Raw genomic sequence first — 19,078 nt, 5'->3', positions numbered from 1 at the left:
GATGGTTACAGCACATTTGAATATTACTCTCTTGTTTTAAAAAAGTTTTGTTTATACATTAATTCATCTGAAAGGCCACAATTAAAATTACCCTGATTCTCTGATCTTTTTTTTTGTTTGTTTGTTTCCTGTGACATATGGAGGTTCCCAGGCTAGGGGTCAATCGGAGCTGTAGCCACCGGCCTACGCCAGAGCCACAGCAACACGGGATCCGAGCCGCATCTTCGACCTACACCACAGCTCACAGCAACGCCGGATCGTCAACCCACTGAGCAAGGTCAGGGATCAAACCCGCAACCTCATGGCTCCTAGTCGGATTTGTTAACCATTGAGCCACAATGGGAACTCCCTGATTCTCTGATCTTGAACATAGCCAGTTCTTTTCCCTTTTTGATTAAGGTCTCTTTAGAAAATACACTTTTTAAATTATTTTATTTTTTGCTTTTTAGAGCCACATCTGCAGCATATGGAAGTTCCAAGGCTAAGGGTCAAATTGGAGCTGCAGCTGTCAGCTTACACCACAGCCACAGCAATGCAGGATCCAAGCCACATCTGTGACCTACACCACTGTTCACTGCACACAGGATCCTTAACCCACCGAGCGAGGTCAGGGATCGAACGCACATCCTCATGGATATTAGTTGGGTTCTTAACCCACTGAGTCACAACAGGAATTCCAGGAAATGCACTTTAAAAAAAAAAGGAAAATAGGAGTTCTCACTGTGGCACAACAGGACTGGCGGTGTCTTGGGAGTGCTGGGATACCTGTCTGATCCCCGGCCTGGCAGAGTGGGGTTAAGGATCTGGCAGTGTTGCTGCAACTGTGGCTTAGTTCATGATTATGACTCAGATCTGATCTCTGGCCCAGGAACTCCATATGCCACAGGGCAGCCAAAAAAGAAAAAAAAAGAAAGAAAGAAAGAAAATATATCATGTGCTCATCTTGATATTTCCAGTATTTGTATGTGAGTCGTTTTTTCTTGATTTGAGGTAAATTTTATTTGCAATAAAATGCCCAAATATTAAAGGTACCATTTGATGAGTTTCGACAAATGCATACACCTATGTAACAAGATCTTTTTAAATTAATGAACTTTATTTTTTAAAGCACTTTTAGGTTCGCAGCAAAGTTGAGTGCAAAGCACAGATTCTTCCATATACCCATTGTTCCCAAGCACCCACAATTTCCCCCACTATCAGTCACTCACCAGACCAGGCTATTTCTTACAACCTACAATGACATATCATCATCATTCAAAGTCCATAGTTAACACTAGGGATCATTCTATGGCGTTATACATTCTATGGGTTTTGACAAATGTACAATGAGACATATCCACTATTATAGTATTCCACAGAATAGTTTCCTTACCCTAAAAATCGTATCTTTGCTCTGCCTATTCGACTCTCTCCCCTAACCCTAGTTGATCACTGATCTTTTTACTGTCTCCATAGTTTTGCATCTCCCTGAATGTCATATAGTTGGAATCATATAGCATGTAGCCTTTTCAGATTTGCTTCTTTCACTTAGTAATATGCATTTATGTTTCCTTCATGTCTTTTCATTGTTTGATAGCTCATTTCTTTTGAGCACTGAAGAATATTCCATTGTTTAGATGTATCAGTTTGTTTATTCACAAGGACATATGGGTTGCTTCCAAGTTTTGACAATTACGAATAAAGCTGCTATAAACATGCGTGCGGGTTTTTGTGTGGACATAGGTTTTCAGTTTATTTTGGCCATTACCAAGGAGTGTGAATGCTGGACTATATGGTAGGAGCACATTTAGTTTTGTAAGAATCTGCTGAACTATATTTCAAAGTGGCATAGACTTCATTCCTAACTGCAATGAAAGAGAGTTCCTAATTTTGGGTTTATTCTTCTGTTGTTTCATTTATAAAAAACATAAGCAAATATGACTACCTGTAAGCTTGTATATGCATAATACATGAAATAAAGGTTTATACTATAACTACTCTCCTGTACCCTACTCTACTTTTTTTACTTAATAATATATCCTGGAGATCACTTTTTCAATTGTTTCAATGAAACATAATACAGAACTTAGGAAAATATGATTAAAAGCATAATTAATTTTGCCAGTAAATCATGGGAAGATGTTATTTACAGTTAACAACTGATGGGAGCTTTACCTGTGTCTATGGTAAGAAGTATCTGAAACATGTGTGCCATGGTGATCAAATGGAAGAGATAAAGGTGGTTATAGGAAGAGCTAACTGAGGAAGGCTGCAGATCAACAGCGTCATCCCAATACAAGGATGGAAAGGCTAACACAGCACCCACCTATGATAGAAAATAGATATCAACATGGGTAACAACAAAGACCAACACAAATTAATCTCATAACTAAATATAAAGAACACCAGACACTGCTCTTTGTGTGTGCATGTTTTAATAACCATCATATTTTTTCTAATTATTCAATAGGATATTTCAGAACATAACATACCAAAAGTAGAGGACAAATGTCATCACCAAACAGGTTTATCCCTTTGCTGGGTCTACTTATTCTAGTTCTAGGTAGTAGTCTCAATACTGTGATTTTAGAAGATGCAACATTATAATCACTAGGGGAGTTCTTAAAATAAGTGATACACAGGCCCCATGCCAGTTTAACCAAATCATAATCTCAGCAGGCTGTGCTCGCAGTTACCAGCATTTTTTTTTTTTTTTAGGGTTGCACGTGCAGTGTATGGAAGTTCCCAGGCTAGGGGCTGAATTGGAGCTACAGCAACACCAAATCCAAGCCACGTCTGCAACCTACAACACAGTTCATGGCAACGCCAGATCATCAACTCACTGAGCCAGGCCGGGGATCAAACCCGCATCCTCATGCACAGTAGTTGCGTTCATTTCCACTGAGCCACAACAGTATTCTTTTCAAGGTTTCCCTCATGAGAATCCAAAAGACAAGAGTGACAGTCACTGGGTAGAGGATACTAACTTTGCATCCATGCTCCCAGCCTCACCTTGGCTCTCTCTAGGGAATTTTTTTGGGGGGGAGGGGAGGGGAAAGGCACATTCTTTTTATTTTATTTTTTATTTTTTTTTATTACTCAATGAATTTATCACATCTGTAGTTGTCTCTAGGGAATTTTTTTTTTGTCTTTTTTGTTGTTGTTGCTATTTCTTGGGCCGCTCCCGCGGCATATGGAGGTTCCCAGGCTAGGGGTTGAATCGGAGCTATAGCCACCGGCCTACGCCAGAGCCACAGCAACACGGGATCCGAGCCACGTCTGCAACCTGCACCACAGCTCACGGCAACGCCGGATCGTTAACCCACTGAGCAAGGGTAGGGACCGAACCCGCAACCTCATGGTTCCTAGTCGGATTCGTTAACCACTGCACCACGACGGGAACTCCTCTAGGGAATTTTTTATGGGGGTGCTGTGCCCATAGCATGTGAAAGTTCCCTGACCAAGGATCGAACCCACATCATAGCATCGACCCAAGCCACTGGAGTGACAATGCCAGATCCTTAACTCACTGTGCCACATAAGAACTCCCTAGAGAACTTGTTCTGAAGGAGTAGAATCATCACAGGGATGGAAAAGCTGTGGTGTGCCAGCCTAGATGTGCCCATGGCCTGGTCACTATCCCAAATAACTAATGATTTTAAGATAGCTCATACTATCATTCATTGCTTACAAACAAATTGAGAAAAAGAAGGAGGGGGAAAGAATAATACATTATTAGAAACAGTTTATTTGTATACACACCACCTAAATACAATCATCTAAAATAAGACCTATTATAAAGTAAAGGGCTAAATGTGGTATCATCTTTAAAGTGATTTTGACTGTCTCAGTCAAATCTATAACTATTTGTAACGCAAATGGACAAAAGAGATTAAACTTCATAGTTTGAATATCAATAATTTATAATATTGAACAATGAGGAAAATCTGAATGAGGAAAATATATGAAATCATAAACTTGAGTGACTTTGAAAAAAATTTACTGAACACTTACCAAAACATGAAACAGATCTATGGATAGAAGGCAAGGTGTATCATCTGATTTCAGGATGGGAAGAACAACTAAACAAAACAAAAACCAAAAAAAACTTTAATGTAATTCAGTTAGTAATAGAGTAATGTAGTTAAATATAATGGAAGATACAAACATCTAAGACAAAAATTTATCAGAGTTATAAAATACAAAAGCTGGTAAACTGGTACATCACATCTTTAAGATATGGGAACCAAAATTAAAGATTAACTCAACTGAGAAAAGGATCTAAAAAGTCCTAGATATAATTTAATGATTGAAAGATAAGAAACAGGAGGAAAGGGTAAACTAGGATAACTAAGAAATTGCTCAATAAGTATTTGCTCAATGAAAGAGAATTACTTTCACACAATGTTCCCGAACAGTTCCCCCTCCACAATTACACATTTCTAAACATTCTGTGATGCAAAAATATGTGAACAAATTTGGGACTGGGGAGCAGGGATAGCATGCAAAGCAGTGTAAGTGAAAGGAGAATGGACAAGAGACTCCTGAGCAAAAACTAGATAATGGTTTATAGGGACTGATGAATGGAAGGAAATGCAGATAGCTCAAAAACTTCCTTTCTGATCTGGTCAGACTCCAAATTCATAAACCAGGGAAAGAATGACAAGGAAGTGAAATCAAGAATTCAAAACAACAGTAAGGGTCTTGACTATATCTCAATAAAGCTATTATTTGCTTAAAATGAGGGAGAGAAGCCTCTTCCCAGACTAGGTCAATTTCTTAACCCCATATTCACTATTTTAAACAAAAAGCGTGAAAGATAAGGGCACAGGCTTTGGAATCAGACAGAAATGGGACCCAGTACTTCCTGTGATTACGTGTTACATGCAACAGACTTGACTTCTCTAAAGAGACAGTGAATACAACATTGCTGGGAGGTTTGTTAACATGTGCGTTAAAAGTACTTATCCTGAGCTTGGCATACAGTAATCACTACAAATGATATTAATATTGGCTTTATAAAACTAAACTGATCACAGGGCTCCGCCATTAACTAGCTATGTGTTCTTAATACTCCACTTACTGTTTCCAGCTCTCACTTCCTCAAATTAAAAATTAAAAAAAAATTATTATAGTTGAAAAACTTTTGGTAATATTTCTGATGTCAGTTAACATGTCCACGACACCCCAATACTACCTATCTTATTTTCTTATCAGTATTACAAAGTATTTTGTTCCCAGGACATTTTACTAACTCCTAATCCCTTGTCCTGAATTTTATCACCTTTTCAGCCAAAAGAATACTCTTACTGTCACCAATTTTTTCTAACAGGAAGATGTGGAAAAATTTTTTTTTTCTGGCTGCTAAATATATTTATTTTTTAGAAGTCCTCTGAAATCAAAAGTTAATTTTTTGCATGCATATTTTCATTTCATCTCAGTAAAATCTTCCATTTACGCTAAATTAAATATTGCAGCAACACTTATATGATACAGTAAGAAAAGTATAGGCTTTATGGTCAAGTCTTGGGTTCCAATATTAACTCTGCCTCTTATTGGTTTTATGATCTTAGTCATGTCACATAACTTCTCTGTGCCTCAATTTCTTCATCTGTAAATTGGGAAAATGATAATTTCCTTGAAGAATTGTGGTTAGAAGACATGATTATATTAAAAGATCCTTGTACAATATGTGACACATACATGGTAGTGAGCACTAAATGTCCTATTGCTATTGCAGAGTCAACATATTAAAACAATATTTATCACTTTTCGCACAAAACAGCTCTCGGTTGTGGACTTCCCTGTTTCTCTCAATAATCTTGTTACTCATTTTAATTCAAATTCTTGCCTCCACCCATCCCAATTTCCTCTCTAATTTATGTTATCCATGCAAATATACGTTACCTCTAATTTTTCCTTTTCCAATTCAATCTATACAATATCAAATTAACTTTAGAGAATTATTGCTCAAAAAGTTTCAGAAATTCCCAATAACCTAAAGAATAAAGTTCAAACTTCTTACTGGGGCATTTACAACCCTCTGATTTTATCAGAACTTCATCTTTCTCTATCTATCTATGGGTACCACTACTCCTATCAGACTTGTCTATCTAAACATACCACACACTTTCCTACCTCCTCAATCTCTGCTCACCTTGTTCACTGGACTTAAAATGCTGTCTCTGTTCCCCTTAGTTTATTTTTATGGACCCCCTGTTAGAGGGAACATCTGCAGAGTCCCATAGTGATCTCTTCCTGTCTCAATTCTTAAAGCACATATTTTATTTATTTATTTATTTTTTATTTTTTTTTGTCTTTTTGCTATTTCTTGGGCTGCTCCCGCGGCATATGGAGGTTCCCAGGCTAGGGGTTCAATCAGAGCTGCAGCCACCGGCCCACGCCAGAGCCACAGCAATGCGGGATCCGAGCCGCATCTGCAACCTACGCCACAGCTCACGGCAACGCCGGATCGTCAACCCACTGAGCAAGGGCAGGGACCGAACCCGCAACCTCATGGTTCCTAGTCGGATTCGTTAACCACTGCACCATGACGGGAACTCCTTAAAGCACATATTTTAAAAACATATTTATTTGTCCTACTTTTGAAGTACACATTTTTACCATATATCTGGCATTTGGCTACTTCATGAGTTTTCACAGAGGTTCTGCTCTTTTAATTCAATCAAAAGCTTTCTAATGGCAGAGACCATATCTTATACCTCTACACACAGTTTATAGCCCTAACACCTTGCAAATAAAGACGTTTCTGCTGATAAATTTTCACATGACAAACTTTAACATAAAGGCACAAAGATACATTACACAGCAAAAGCACATCGATTCCATTAGTTACTGCCAATTAGAAATTATGCACTACTATTTTGGTCTTTGTCATCTGTGACAATATTATTATTATTCTTTTTTTCTTTTTACGGCCACATCCGCAACATATGGCAGTTTCTGGGCCAGAGGTCGAATCAGAGCGGCAGGCCTACACCACAGCTATAGGAACACCAGATGTGAGCTGCATCTGCAACCTACGCCACAGCTTGTGGCAACACCAAATCCTTAACCCACAGAGCGAGGCTGGGGTTCAAACCCACATCCTCACAGAGACAAGGGCAGGTCCTTTTAACCTGCTGAGCCACAACGGGAACTCTTGTGATGATGTTAAGTAGTCTCTTTGGTGCTTATTTTGAGGTGTTTTAAAACATTATAAATCCCATAATGTGTGATAAATATAAAAGCAGGGAAACTATGTGGAACTGCTGGTAAAACAAGGTATCTAAATTGTAACTGAAACAAAAAGAGATACCAAAAAATAAAAAAATTAAGCCAAAATATTACTATGCAAATAGGATAAACTGTTAACAATAGGAAGAGGTCCTAAAAACAAGAAGCACAAGCTGGAAATTAACTTGAAAATATAAAATATAAAAGTGTTTCATAGTGGAAGTTATAATGAAATCTGTGTAGCAGTCTGCATGGAGCCATGGAATCCCCATGTCATCAGAGTGACAGAAAGCTGCTCAGGAAGAACTCCTTAAGAAGCTTGGGGGATGAACAAGGAGGTAACTGACCTGTTTCAACAGACTTTCAAGGTAAAGCTGCTGGTCTTATTTGCAGGGGGCGGGGGGGGGGGGGAGTGACCTGCTAGATTGGCTAGGAAAAAACCATGCCTGGTTTTAAAGCTTAAAGAAACTGAGTGACTCCATTATTTGGTAGAAACATACGTAGAAGTGCCAAGCTTAACCCCCTTTACATGTGACCAAAGTGAACAAATAGTCTTATAAACAGTCCTTTTTAAGCCTGACCTGTTTAGGTGCAAAGGAGTTCCTGTAGTACAAATATCCACATGGAAATGCAGATAACTAAAATGAAAGCCAATCCACTTTCAAAGAAATCATTCCACTACTGCATAACCTCTAATCCTTTTTATTTTCATATTAACTGAGAGCACCATATGAACTTATTTTAGCTTGCTAGAATCTACAAACAAACCCAGCTGTTACAGCCTGTCTCTCAAAGAAAAAGGCCTACAGTTTGAGATTACTACACTTAGCATTTCTATTATTTTTATATACCTTTAATACATACTAGAAAAATTAAACATATTTTTATGTCTTTTTTTTTTTGCCTTTTCTAGGGCCGCTTCCCACAGCACACGGAGGTCCCCAGGCTAGGGGTCGAATCGGAGCTGTAGCTGCCGGCCTACGCCAGAGCCACAGCAACGCAGGATCCGAGCCACACCTGCGACCTACACCACAGCTCACGGCAATGCCGGATCCCCAACCCACTGAGCAAGGCCAGGGATCGAACCCGCAGCCCCATGGTTACTAGCTGGATTCGCCAACCACTGCGCCACGACGGGAACTCCCTAAACATATTTTAACATGATCTGTCCACACCACTGTTCCCTTTTCTAACCAGACTGGGATACAAAGATGTTAGTAAATGTGGATGTTGGTTCAAAAAAGTCCCTATGTGAGTATAATGAACACAGCTGATAACATTTGGAAAATACTTGGTTTTAAAAATAAGACTGCAGGTATTACAGGGGAAGCCAAGTTTTGTTTTGTTTTATTTTTTGCCTTTTCTTTTCTAAGGCTGCGGTTATGAGTGCTCAAAATTAGTGCGGTGTGTTGTTTCCTAGTAAAATACACTGCCAGAAATACAATGGGAAAATACATATAAATAACATATTAATAATAATTCAAAAAATAATTCAGAGAAGACTCTACCTGAAAGAAGACGAATCAGATGTTTCTGTATCAGCACCTGAGAACAGGTAATCCTTTGTGCAATGGCGAACTGCATTAATGCTTTCAAACCATTATGCTAGATTTTTGTAAAAGAGGAGAAGATAAAAAGATAAGGGAATATGACAGGCCAAAGTCACTCACTGTAAAAACCAATCCCAGTCTGCAAAAATTAGTGCAGACTCATATACTTTACGTTCTTTCAAATAAATTATAATAAATTACAATTATTTTTAACACTTTTAAAATATTTTATGACCTCACTGAATTTTTTAATAGATTTTCACGACAAAGAGGTATTTAAGATATAATCATCTCAGTTCTCTTCTAAGTACTCTTTTTTTTTTTGTCTTTTTGCCTTTTCAAGGGCCACTCCCGAGGCATATGGAGGTTCCCAGGCCAGGGGTCGAATCGGAGCAGTAGCCCCTGGCCTACACCACAGCCACAGCAACATGGCATCCGAGCTGCGTCTGTGACCTACACCACAGCTCACGGCAACGCCGGATCCTTTAACCCACTGAGCAAGGCCAGGGACCGAACCTGCAACTTCATGGTTCCTAGTTAGATTCGTTAACCACTGAGCCACGACGGGAACTCCTAAGTACTCTTTTTTACCAGAATCATTCTTCTAAATGTCTGGCCTGTGCAAATAAATGTATTTATAGAAATTCTATAACGATAGCAGAAAAATCACTGGATTCAGAGAAGAGATCATCTGCTTCCCAGAAAGAAGGATGAGAGCTATAGGGAAGCACACTGTGGACTCCAAGTCCCATGTGCAGGCTGTCAGAAAGTAAGAGGGAAATGGCTGAGAGGGGGTGGTCTGGGGAATCCTCAGCTGCCCAGTTTGTTTTTACAGAGCTTCTGAACACATTTCTTTCTTTCTTTTTTTTAGGGCCACACATATGGAAGTTCCCAGGCTAGGGGTCAAATTGGAACTTCAGCTGCCTGCCTACACCACAGCCACAGCAACACCAGATCTGTGACCCACTCCACAGCTTGAAGCAATGTCGGATTCTTAACCCACTGAAGCCAGGGACTGAACCCTCATCCTCATGGATACTACTCAGGTTCTTAACCCACTAAGCCACAAAGGGAAATCCTGAGCACATTTCTTAGGTACTGTTTTTCAGGGTTCCCAACATTATGACATGCAGGTCTGAGACAGGAGTATAGTCAGTCAGGATCTGCCCATTAAGGAGTCATGGCTTAGATTTATTCTTAAATTCAGTAAAATGATTTGTCTAGAGTTAACCAGCATTAATACTTAATGCTACATGATGGTGCAAAATTAGCTAGAAGGAAAAATGCAGGAGACTCAAGTTTTCTGATTTGGAAATGAACAGAGAAGGGGAAAAAAAGTAACTAAGAATATCATCAGAACGCTTTCTGTGAGTTACATTTAACCACAGGTTACTAGTAAACTCTGCAAAGTGTGTAAGCCTCGCCTTTCAAGCTCCTGAAACTGAAGTAGCTTTTTTTTTATTTTTTATTTTTACTTTTTTGGCTTTTTAGGGCCATGCATATGGAAGTTCCCACACCAGGGGTCAAATAGGAGCTGCAACTGCCAGCCACAGCCACAGCCACGCCAATCCAGGCCAGTCTGCAACCTACAGCAGAGCTCATGGCAATGCCAGATCCTTACCCCACTGAATGAGGCCAGGGATCAAACCTGCATCCTCGTGGATACTGGTCAGGTTCTTAACCTATTGAGCCACAACAGGAATTTTTTTTTTTTTTTTTAAGCAGAATTCTGGTAACTTTTACAGAAAAAGGAGTCAGTAAATACTTTTCTTTAATGATAAATTTACTGTGGGATTCCTAAAAAAGCATACCATAAGTTACATTCACCCTATTGGAATATACATACCTGTCTATTTTGAAGTGCTCCAAACAAAGGTTTTCCTTCATCTCCCAAAAGGTTTTCTCAAAGAGTAAGAAAAACAAAAACAATAAATTCTGATTATTGATACAATTGTATACTTGGTTTCTATCTATAGATGTTCCTTAATTCCCTGAGGCCAGCCACAAGGGGAACTCCTCATATATCCTTTAACTAATTTCACTTCTGACCAGATGATTTAGACTCTTTCCTTTCAAAGTTTAAGTCTATACCAAAATCAGCAAATTTCTGAGAGAATACTACAGAGGCGAATGTAGATCATTTAAAAATTGTTACTATAAATAATAAAGTCCTTGCAACAATCTATAAAGTATACTTGAATAAAACAAAGTATTCTGATTCATTTCCCCTTTTAACATCTCTTCTATATAAAAAAAAATGTTTTAATGAAAAATGCTATAAAATTTGGTTGTGATGATTATTGTACAACTATAAATGTAATAAAATTCACTGAGTAATTAAAAAAAGAAAAATAGTTGACTTACAGTATTATATTAGGTTCAGTATATAGTATAGTAATTTGATATTTTTACAGATTATACTCCATACAAAGTTATTACAAAATATTGACTATATTCCCAGTGCTGTGCATTAACATTCTTGCAACTAATTTATTTCATACCTAGTAGTGTGTACCTCAATCTCCTTCCTCTATTTTGGCCCTACCCCTACCAATCTCCCCTCTGGTAACCACTAGTTTGTCTTCTATATCTGTGAGTCTGTTGTGCTATATTTGCTCATTTGATTTATTTTGTAGATTGCACCTATAAGTTAAAATATACAGTATTTGTGTCTTTCTCTGCAAAAAAATTTTAAATAATTTTTTCTTAGTCACAACTTACTTTGTTTAAAAATAATACATAAACAGGTGCAAGTAACATTATTACTCTTTTAGGTACAATTTTAAAAATTAGGTTTATAGGATAAAAGGAGAGGAAATTGTGAACAGCAAAAAACATGGGCTCAGAAATATATTTTGCCATGTTGGCTAGGGTATTTATTATTAAATTACTCTTATTTTCAGTCATCCTTAGCAATAGACACATGTATGAGTGGAAGGCTTACTTCCTATTTTCTTTTTCCATTTTTAAATGGACAGCAATAAAAGATACTCTGTTTAGATTCCTCAGCTATTTCTCATAACTATGCCAATGCATCCTATATATGTCTCTCCATACCCATAGGGAGTGAGGTAAGTTAACTGTTTATATGCTAGGAATACAGTACAGCATTATATCCATTGGATGGAAAAAGCCTTATAGCGAAAACAGTGTAACACTCTATTAAAAAAGATTCCAATTACTACCTTACAGAAACACATATGAAAACTCAGTCCCATTCTCCAACGAATTTCCCATCTATTCTATGACAAAACAGTGACTTTTTTTTTTTTTTTTTTGGCCGCATCTACAGCATCCTGGACCAGGGATTGAACCTGTGCCATAGAAGAACTCCAAAACTGGGACTTTTTATATAAATTTCTGATTCCTAATGCTTGTCTTCCCCAAAATAGTAAAGTGCAAAATACCTTCATTTGAAGTCTGAAGATAACAAGTAGATCATGACTCCTAAAGAATGTTTTACATTTCCTATCAAATTGTTGAGGTTCTATTTAAACTTCATTTTTTCCTATTTCTCATTTTATTTAATTATAGTAAACATAAACCTGTGTATTTATCTTTCACTTATGGTTTAAGTCTAACAGGTTTGGAAATGACTTCTAAAATCTGTTCAGAGAGACAGATACTCATACAAAGGAAGGTTCTGTGAAAAAGTGGCTTCATGCTACTTAATTCAAATCATGACACAGTGTCTTGTCACAAAAATATATTTAAATGAAGAAAATGTAGTGGATTCATTAAAAACAACTACTAAAAACATATATTGGAAAGGAGTTTGAAACTTGTTTGGATAAAGACGACACGAAAGAATTACAATTTTTATTTATTATTATTTTTTGTCTTTTTAGGGCCACACTCACAGCACATGGAAGTTCCCAGCCTAGGGTTGAACTGGAGCTACAGCGGCTGGTCTACACCACAGCCATAGCAACATGGATCTGAGCCACATCTGTGACCAACACTACAGCTCATGGCAATGCTGGATCCTTAACCCACTCAGTGAGGCCAGGGATCGAACCCATATCCTCATAGATACTAGTCAGGTTCGTTACTGCTGAGCCACGATGGGAGATCTGAGAATTACAATCCTTAATTTTTTTTCATGTAGAACTCTACCCTGTGACTGCCAGCAGCAAATATACTAACTAAAGCTAAGCAAATCTTCACTGACACACTTTTCTTTCTTTTGTCCCCCAGCTTTGAGATACAGTTGACTTATAACACTGTGTACAGTTAAGGTGTACAAAATGTTGATTTGATAGCTACACTTTTCTATAAGAAGCTTTCAATACTGCAGAGAACTTGATAGAGCCATCCCTTCAGACTTGCTTGGTTTCTTCCTGCTAATCTGTCTCTCCCTTTTCTGGTAATTTTTTTAGTGGACTATGGTTTATCTTTAAATTGTAGAAGAAATAAGTTACTTGACATTTCTAGCTTGATTCTTCTTCCTTTACATTTTTCTCTTGATCTTCCAGTGTTTTAATTCTGCCACCTTTTGAATATAGCTTGATTCGTGCTGTCCCTTCCAAGCATTTTCAGTTTATGCCCATTTTGTAGTTAAAAGAGATCCATACAAAAAAATTATCAGACTAAGTGGCATCATGCCACACTAATCTACTGAAGTAGCAACAGTCCTCAAACACGTCAAAGTATTCCATGCCATCAAGGAAAAAAAAGAATAATTTTTGGTCAAAGTTAATTGTTTCTATAAAACTCTAAACCCCTTCTTTTATAGGCCTTACCAATTGCCTGGATAGTGAAAGCACATGTGCTCCAGGTCATCATGGGGATTCGAGGATCTGTTTCATCAGGAGGCATTTTCAATCCAATTCTATAAATTGTTGTGGCGAAGAGAATGACCATTTCCTTGATGCTATTAGAGTATTTTATCCTAGAAATAAAACAAGAAAAATTTCTATAATGACTTAGTAAAAGGGGGCTACCTACTCAGAAGTAAACTACCTCTGTCAACTTAGAGATAAATGCCTCTGTGAAGATTTTTTCATTAAGAAAAATGGGAAAAGCAGAACTCTAACTCCTATAGGTAGAAAAATATCTCTTAGAAAATGGTAACAACCCAGATAACTTCACTTCTTATAAAAGATACAGTAAATGATCACAGTAAAAAGGGTCCAGGCTCAAATTAAGGGTCAGACTATAGAGAAGGATTAAATTTCAGAGGAAACAGATTGTTTTAGTGTATGGAAAAGGGACTAAGAAGTTTTTTTGGGTTGACTGTGTGTGTGTGTGTGTGTGTGTGTGTGTATAACAATACATGTGCTAAGAGTGATGATTTCTAGTTTCCTGAACTTCTATTTGTAACAAGTAACAAGTATTTTCAGTAGCAATGCGTAAACATAAACAAGGCTCACAACTAGAAATATGTACCTAAGGTAATATTCGTTAAATAATAATGTTATATTTTTCAAAGTGGCTTCACATAAATATCTTCAAATAACTTTATGAGCTAAGTCTGGAGGCCACTGTCTCAATTTTACAAACAAGAAAAATGAACTACAGCAAGGGTAGGGTGATCTGAGACATTTTAGAAGTCACAGAGCAACTCAGATGTGACTTTAACTAAAGTCTCTTAAATTTGGTTCTTATAGATTAGACTGTATAAAAATGGCATTTTTGCTGGTCATGGCATGGTTCATCCTAATACATATTACTTTATATCTCAAACCACTTAATTTCATTAATACAAATAAAATTCTAGGGAGAAAGCAGTAAGGTAAAAATGGGATATAGAAAACAATTTTACAAATAAAGCAGGAAGGAAGGACAGATAGAAAAATGGAAGGAAAGAAGGAATGTTCTTTGCTCTTATTTTCACAACCACTTACAAACTTCCCTTAACTGTTTAGATACTTACGAAGACTGGACTCCAAAACTCAGGATAGAATGGAACTCAAAAGTGGAATCACCCATTCCTTGATCAAACAAGAATGGAACTGCTGCATGTTCTCCTTACAAATTAAAAGTAAAAAGAAAGAAAAATCATGGGAGTTTAGTCTGACACACACGTTTCTAGCTTTTGCAAATTACATATGATCATCTTAGAAAATTCAGAAAATGTTGATAAGCAATAAATAATCATTCAAAAATTCTCCACCCAGATAACCAGATAGCATTTGGGTGATATTCTTTTTTCTCCATATAAATGTTACACATGTACATTTTTTTTTTAATGGCCACACCTGCGGCATATGGAAATCCCCAAGCCAGGGGCTCAGTCCAAGCTGCAGCTGTGACCTACACTGCTATAACCCAACTGTGCTGGAGACTGAACCTGCAGCTCTGCAGTGACTCAAGTTGCAGCAGTCAGATTCTTTTTTTGTCTCTTCTAGGGCTGCACCCATGGCATATGGAGGTTCCCAGGCTAGGAGTCCAATTGGAGCTGTAACCACCAGCCTACACCATAGCCACAGAAACACCAGATCTGAGCTGCATCTGAGACCTACACCCCGGATACGGCAGCTACAGTGACCCCAGATCCTCAACCCACTAAGCAAGGCCAGGGATTGAACCTGAGTCCTCATGGATACTAGTCAGATTCATTTCTGCTGAGCCATGACGGGAACTCTAATGCCAGATTCCTAACTCACTGGGCAAGGCTAGGGATTGAACTTGTATCCTCACAGACACTATGTTGAGTTCTTAAACCCCCTAAGCCACAAGAGAAACTCCAAATCTGTAAATAAAACTTCCTTTTTTTTTTTTGCTCTTTAGGGCCACACTTGCAGCATATGGGAGTTCCCAGGCTAGGGGCTGAATTGGAGCCACAGCTGCTGGCCTACGCCACAGCTACAGCAATGCCAGATCTGATCCGCATCTGTGACCTACACTGTAGTTTATGGCAATATCACATCCTTAACTGAATGAGTGAGGCCAGGGATTGAACCTGTATTGTCATGGATACTAGTCAGGTTTATAACCTAGTGAGCCACAACAGGAACTCCTCAAATACTTTTTTCTTTACCATCTTTTTTCTTTTCAGGACTTCAATGACAAAAATGTAGGATTAAAGGGGGGAATAAAGGTTCCATATGTGCCTAAGGCTACGTTGGTTTATTTTCTATCACTTTTCTCTATTTCTCAGATTGTATAGTTTCTACTCATCTAATTTCAAATTCCCTGACTCTTATTTCCCCTTCTCCATTCTACTACTGAGCCCTTCCAATTTTTATTTTATATATAGCATTTCAATTCTATTATCTCCATTTGGTTGTTTTTTAATAGTTTCTATTTTTTTCTGCTAAGAATGCCTATCTTCCCATTCATTTCATAAGTGTTCACCCTTACCTCATGTTTCATGATTATAGGGCTGCTTTAAACTTTTTGTCTGAAAAGTTCAACATTAGAACATCGCAGGGAGTTCCCATCATGGCTCAGTGGTTAACGAATCTGACTAGCATCCATGAGGACGCAGATTCGATCTCTGGCCTTGCTCATCGGGTTATGGATCCGGTGTTGTTGTGAGCTGTGATGTAGTTTGCAGACACAGCTCAGATCCTGCATTGCTGTGGCTGCGGCCAACAGCTACAATTCCAATTTGACCCCTAGCCTAACCTCCATATGCCATGGGTGCAACCCTAAAAAAGCAAAAAACCCCAAAAAAAACAAAACTCAGGATTGGCATTTGGTTGACTGCTCCTTGAGAGTTGGTCAGATCCTCCTAATTCTTTGTATTTTGAGGAATTTTGGACCATATCTTGGATATCTTGGATATTACAACATGAATATATTTGAATATTATTGACTCCCATTAAAATTCTCTGGAAAAATGTACCCTTTTTGTTCTAGTAGGCAGTCAACCCAATTAAGTTGAACAAGTTCTGTTTCACTCGCTGTGAGTGGTGATTCTTATATTAGTTTTCAGAACCTTTGCTATGTTGTTTGTCTGCTAGTACATGTACTACTTAAGGCACTTGAGTGGTGGTTTAATGTAGCTTTGTTCTCAAAACTGTTGCTATGCTTCTTTGGGCTTGTTCCACACATGTGCAGCTTAGGGATGAGCTCAGGACTTGTGACGGTCTCAAAAATAGGAGATACCCTGCTATAGCTCTCTCTTCTCTGGGATTTCTCCCATATTCACTAGCCCTAAGAATCCTTCCCCCCAGTTCTTCTGGTCAAAATGACAAGTTTCTCTCAGTTTTAGTCCCCTGTGCTATCATGCAGGTTCATGTGACTAGGGCTAACTTTGGGGTTAGGTTGTGAGGCAGACAGAAAAAAATAATAATAATGAGGATTCATCCTGCATTCTTTGGAGCATAGTAAAGCCCATTTTTTTTCTCAGTTCCTCTGGCCAGTAAGACTGGTTTTCTCTTGGGATTTAAGATGTCTATGTGCCAACAATGGTAGTATAGCTCCCTGACTGGGGCTGTCCATGACAAAGAGACAAAAGAAGGGAAAAAAAAAAAACACAGCAGGGCCTCCTTTTACACTCTCCAGTTCTGAGGGGTTTCTTTCCCAGTCCTCTAGCCAGGAAAATGGCATCTTTGCTGGATTTTTTTTTTTTTTTTTTCCTTTAACTGCTCACGTCCATTGCATAGTTCTGTGACTCAGGCTACCCTGGGGTCAAAAACTGGAAATAAAGGAGGGAAAAAAAAACAGGAAACTGCCTATACTAATCATTCTTCAGATTCTGACTTCCCTCCCCAATCTGCCTGCCATTATTTACTTTTCAGAGTTTTTAGGTAGTCTCATCTTTCAATTGTGAATAACAGATAGATGAGGTAATAATTTTCTTTTTCTTTCTTTTTTTTGGCTTTTGCCATTCCTTGGGCCCCTCCCATGGCATATGGAGGTTCCCAGGCTAGGGGTCGAATTGGAGCTGTAGCCACCAGCCTACACCAGAGCCACAGCAACACGGGATCCGAACCGCGTCTGCAACTTTCACCACAGCTCACAGCAACGCCAGGTCCTTAACCCACTGAGCAAGGCCAGGGATCGAACCTGCAACCTCATGGTTCCTAGTCAGATTCGTTAACTACTGCGCGACAACAGGAACTCCAGTAATAATTTTCAAATGCTTTTTCTTGTTGTCATTAATATTAATACACATTAACAATATTAGCAATAATAATAGCTAACATTTATACAGTATTTACTATGTACCATGCACTGTTCTACTTTATATAGGATATCTCAATTCTTCATCACTGAGATAGGTATTATAATTATTCCCACTTTGCAAATAAGAAAATTGAGGCACAGAGAAGTTAAGTAACCTATCCAAGATCACGCAGATTAGTAAGTGATGAATCTAAGATTTAAACCCAAGCATTGTGACTCCAGATTAATTACTGTTTGCCTCCTGGTATGAAAAATTATTGAGTAAAATGATTTAAGCCAAACTTAGCTGTGGCCTAAAAAAACCTTTATTTTCTGATATTTAACAAATCTGTATTTGCTAACCATACTTTCAGAGTAATAAGTTCTTTCAAAAGACTTTAAGACTTAAATCTGACACAGCTAAATATAAAATAATTTTAAGCAAACCTTTAGCATGTTTCACATTATAACCTCTTATTCTGGCTAGAACAGTCTGTATCCATCGTGCCAGCGTCAAAAGTTGAGCAAGCGCTTCTGTATTCTCACTGAAAAATGATATTTAAAAATAATTAAAGCCATTGGCACAAAGTCAAACTGAAAAGCTGAAGTTCGTATGGTCTGTCTCTGGATAAATGGCTATACGAAAAAGTCAAATTCCTCCAGATTACCTTCCTAGGTCAGAGAAACATGTGTGCCTAAAATGCAGTTTGAGGAGGGAAGAGAATTTTCAAAGCACAAAGAATAAGATACCACCCACATGCCCATCACCTGGAAATAAGGGCAGTAAATGGAAATTACCACTCTAGTTGCTTAAGTCAAAAACTAGGTGACATCAATAATTTATCTGATTCCCTCATAACCCACATTTTAATCTATCAGCAAGTCTTGCAGGTTTTACCTTCTAAATATATCCCAAGTTGATCACTTTTTCTACCTCCATCATTACTCCCCAATCCAAGTTACATTATTTCTCACGTGGACCTTCCTGCTTCCAAAATGGTGTTTCATTATTATCTATGTATGTATCATATAACAGTCAGAAAGCTCTTTTTAAAGATAAGTCAGATCATACCATTTCCCTATTCAAAATACTCTAATGGTTTCCATCACAAATAATACAATTCTAACTTCTAATCTTAGCTCATAAGCCCTTTTAAGATCTGATTCCTTGCTTGCTCCATTCCAAGCATACCGCCTTCTTGCTGCGCCTCCAATATGCTGATGTGTTCCTACCTCAGGGTCTTTGCTCTTGATAC

General features: G+C 38.0%; 1 protein-coding gene across 4 annotated transcripts in view; it reads right to left on the bottom strand.

Moving 5' to 3' along the window:
* The window catches only part of UBR1 (ubiquitin protein ligase E3 component n-recognin 1), a 139,907-nt gene that overhangs the window by 23,714 nt on the left and 97,115 nt on the right, over positions 1–19,078 (bottom strand). For all 4 annotated transcript variants that reach the window (XR_007133108.1, XM_047766565.1, XM_047766566.1 and 1 more), the window contains 7 exons: positions 18,270–18,367; positions 14,641–14,734; positions 13,508–13,656; positions 10,612–10,667; positions 8,724–8,820; positions 3,994–4,061; positions 2,155–2,305 (listed from right to left, as the gene is read on the bottom strand). Coding sequence is in view for 3 of the 4 variants with exons in the window: in XM_047766565.1 (XP_047622521.1) it covers positions 2,155–2,305; positions 3,994–4,061; positions 8,724–8,820; positions 10,612–10,667; positions 13,508–13,656; positions 14,641–14,734; positions 18,270–18,367 (713 nt within the window). In the remaining variant the exon portion in view is untranslated. The remainder of the gene's footprint in view (positions 1–2,154; positions 2,306–3,993; positions 4,062–8,723; positions 8,821–10,611; positions 10,668–13,507; positions 13,657–14,640; positions 14,735–18,269; positions 18,368–19,078) is intronic.

This window comes from Phacochoerus africanus, chromosome 2 (genome assembly GCF_016906955.1).
Source record: "Phacochoerus africanus isolate WHEZ1 chromosome 2, ROS_Pafr_v1, whole genome shotgun sequence".
NCBI classification, from domain to species: Eukaryota; Metazoa; Chordata; class Mammalia; order Artiodactyla; family Suidae; genus Phacochoerus; species Phacochoerus africanus.
The sequence above is the reverse complement of the archived record's forward strand: the minus strand, read 5'-3'. Positions and strand labels throughout refer to the sequence as shown.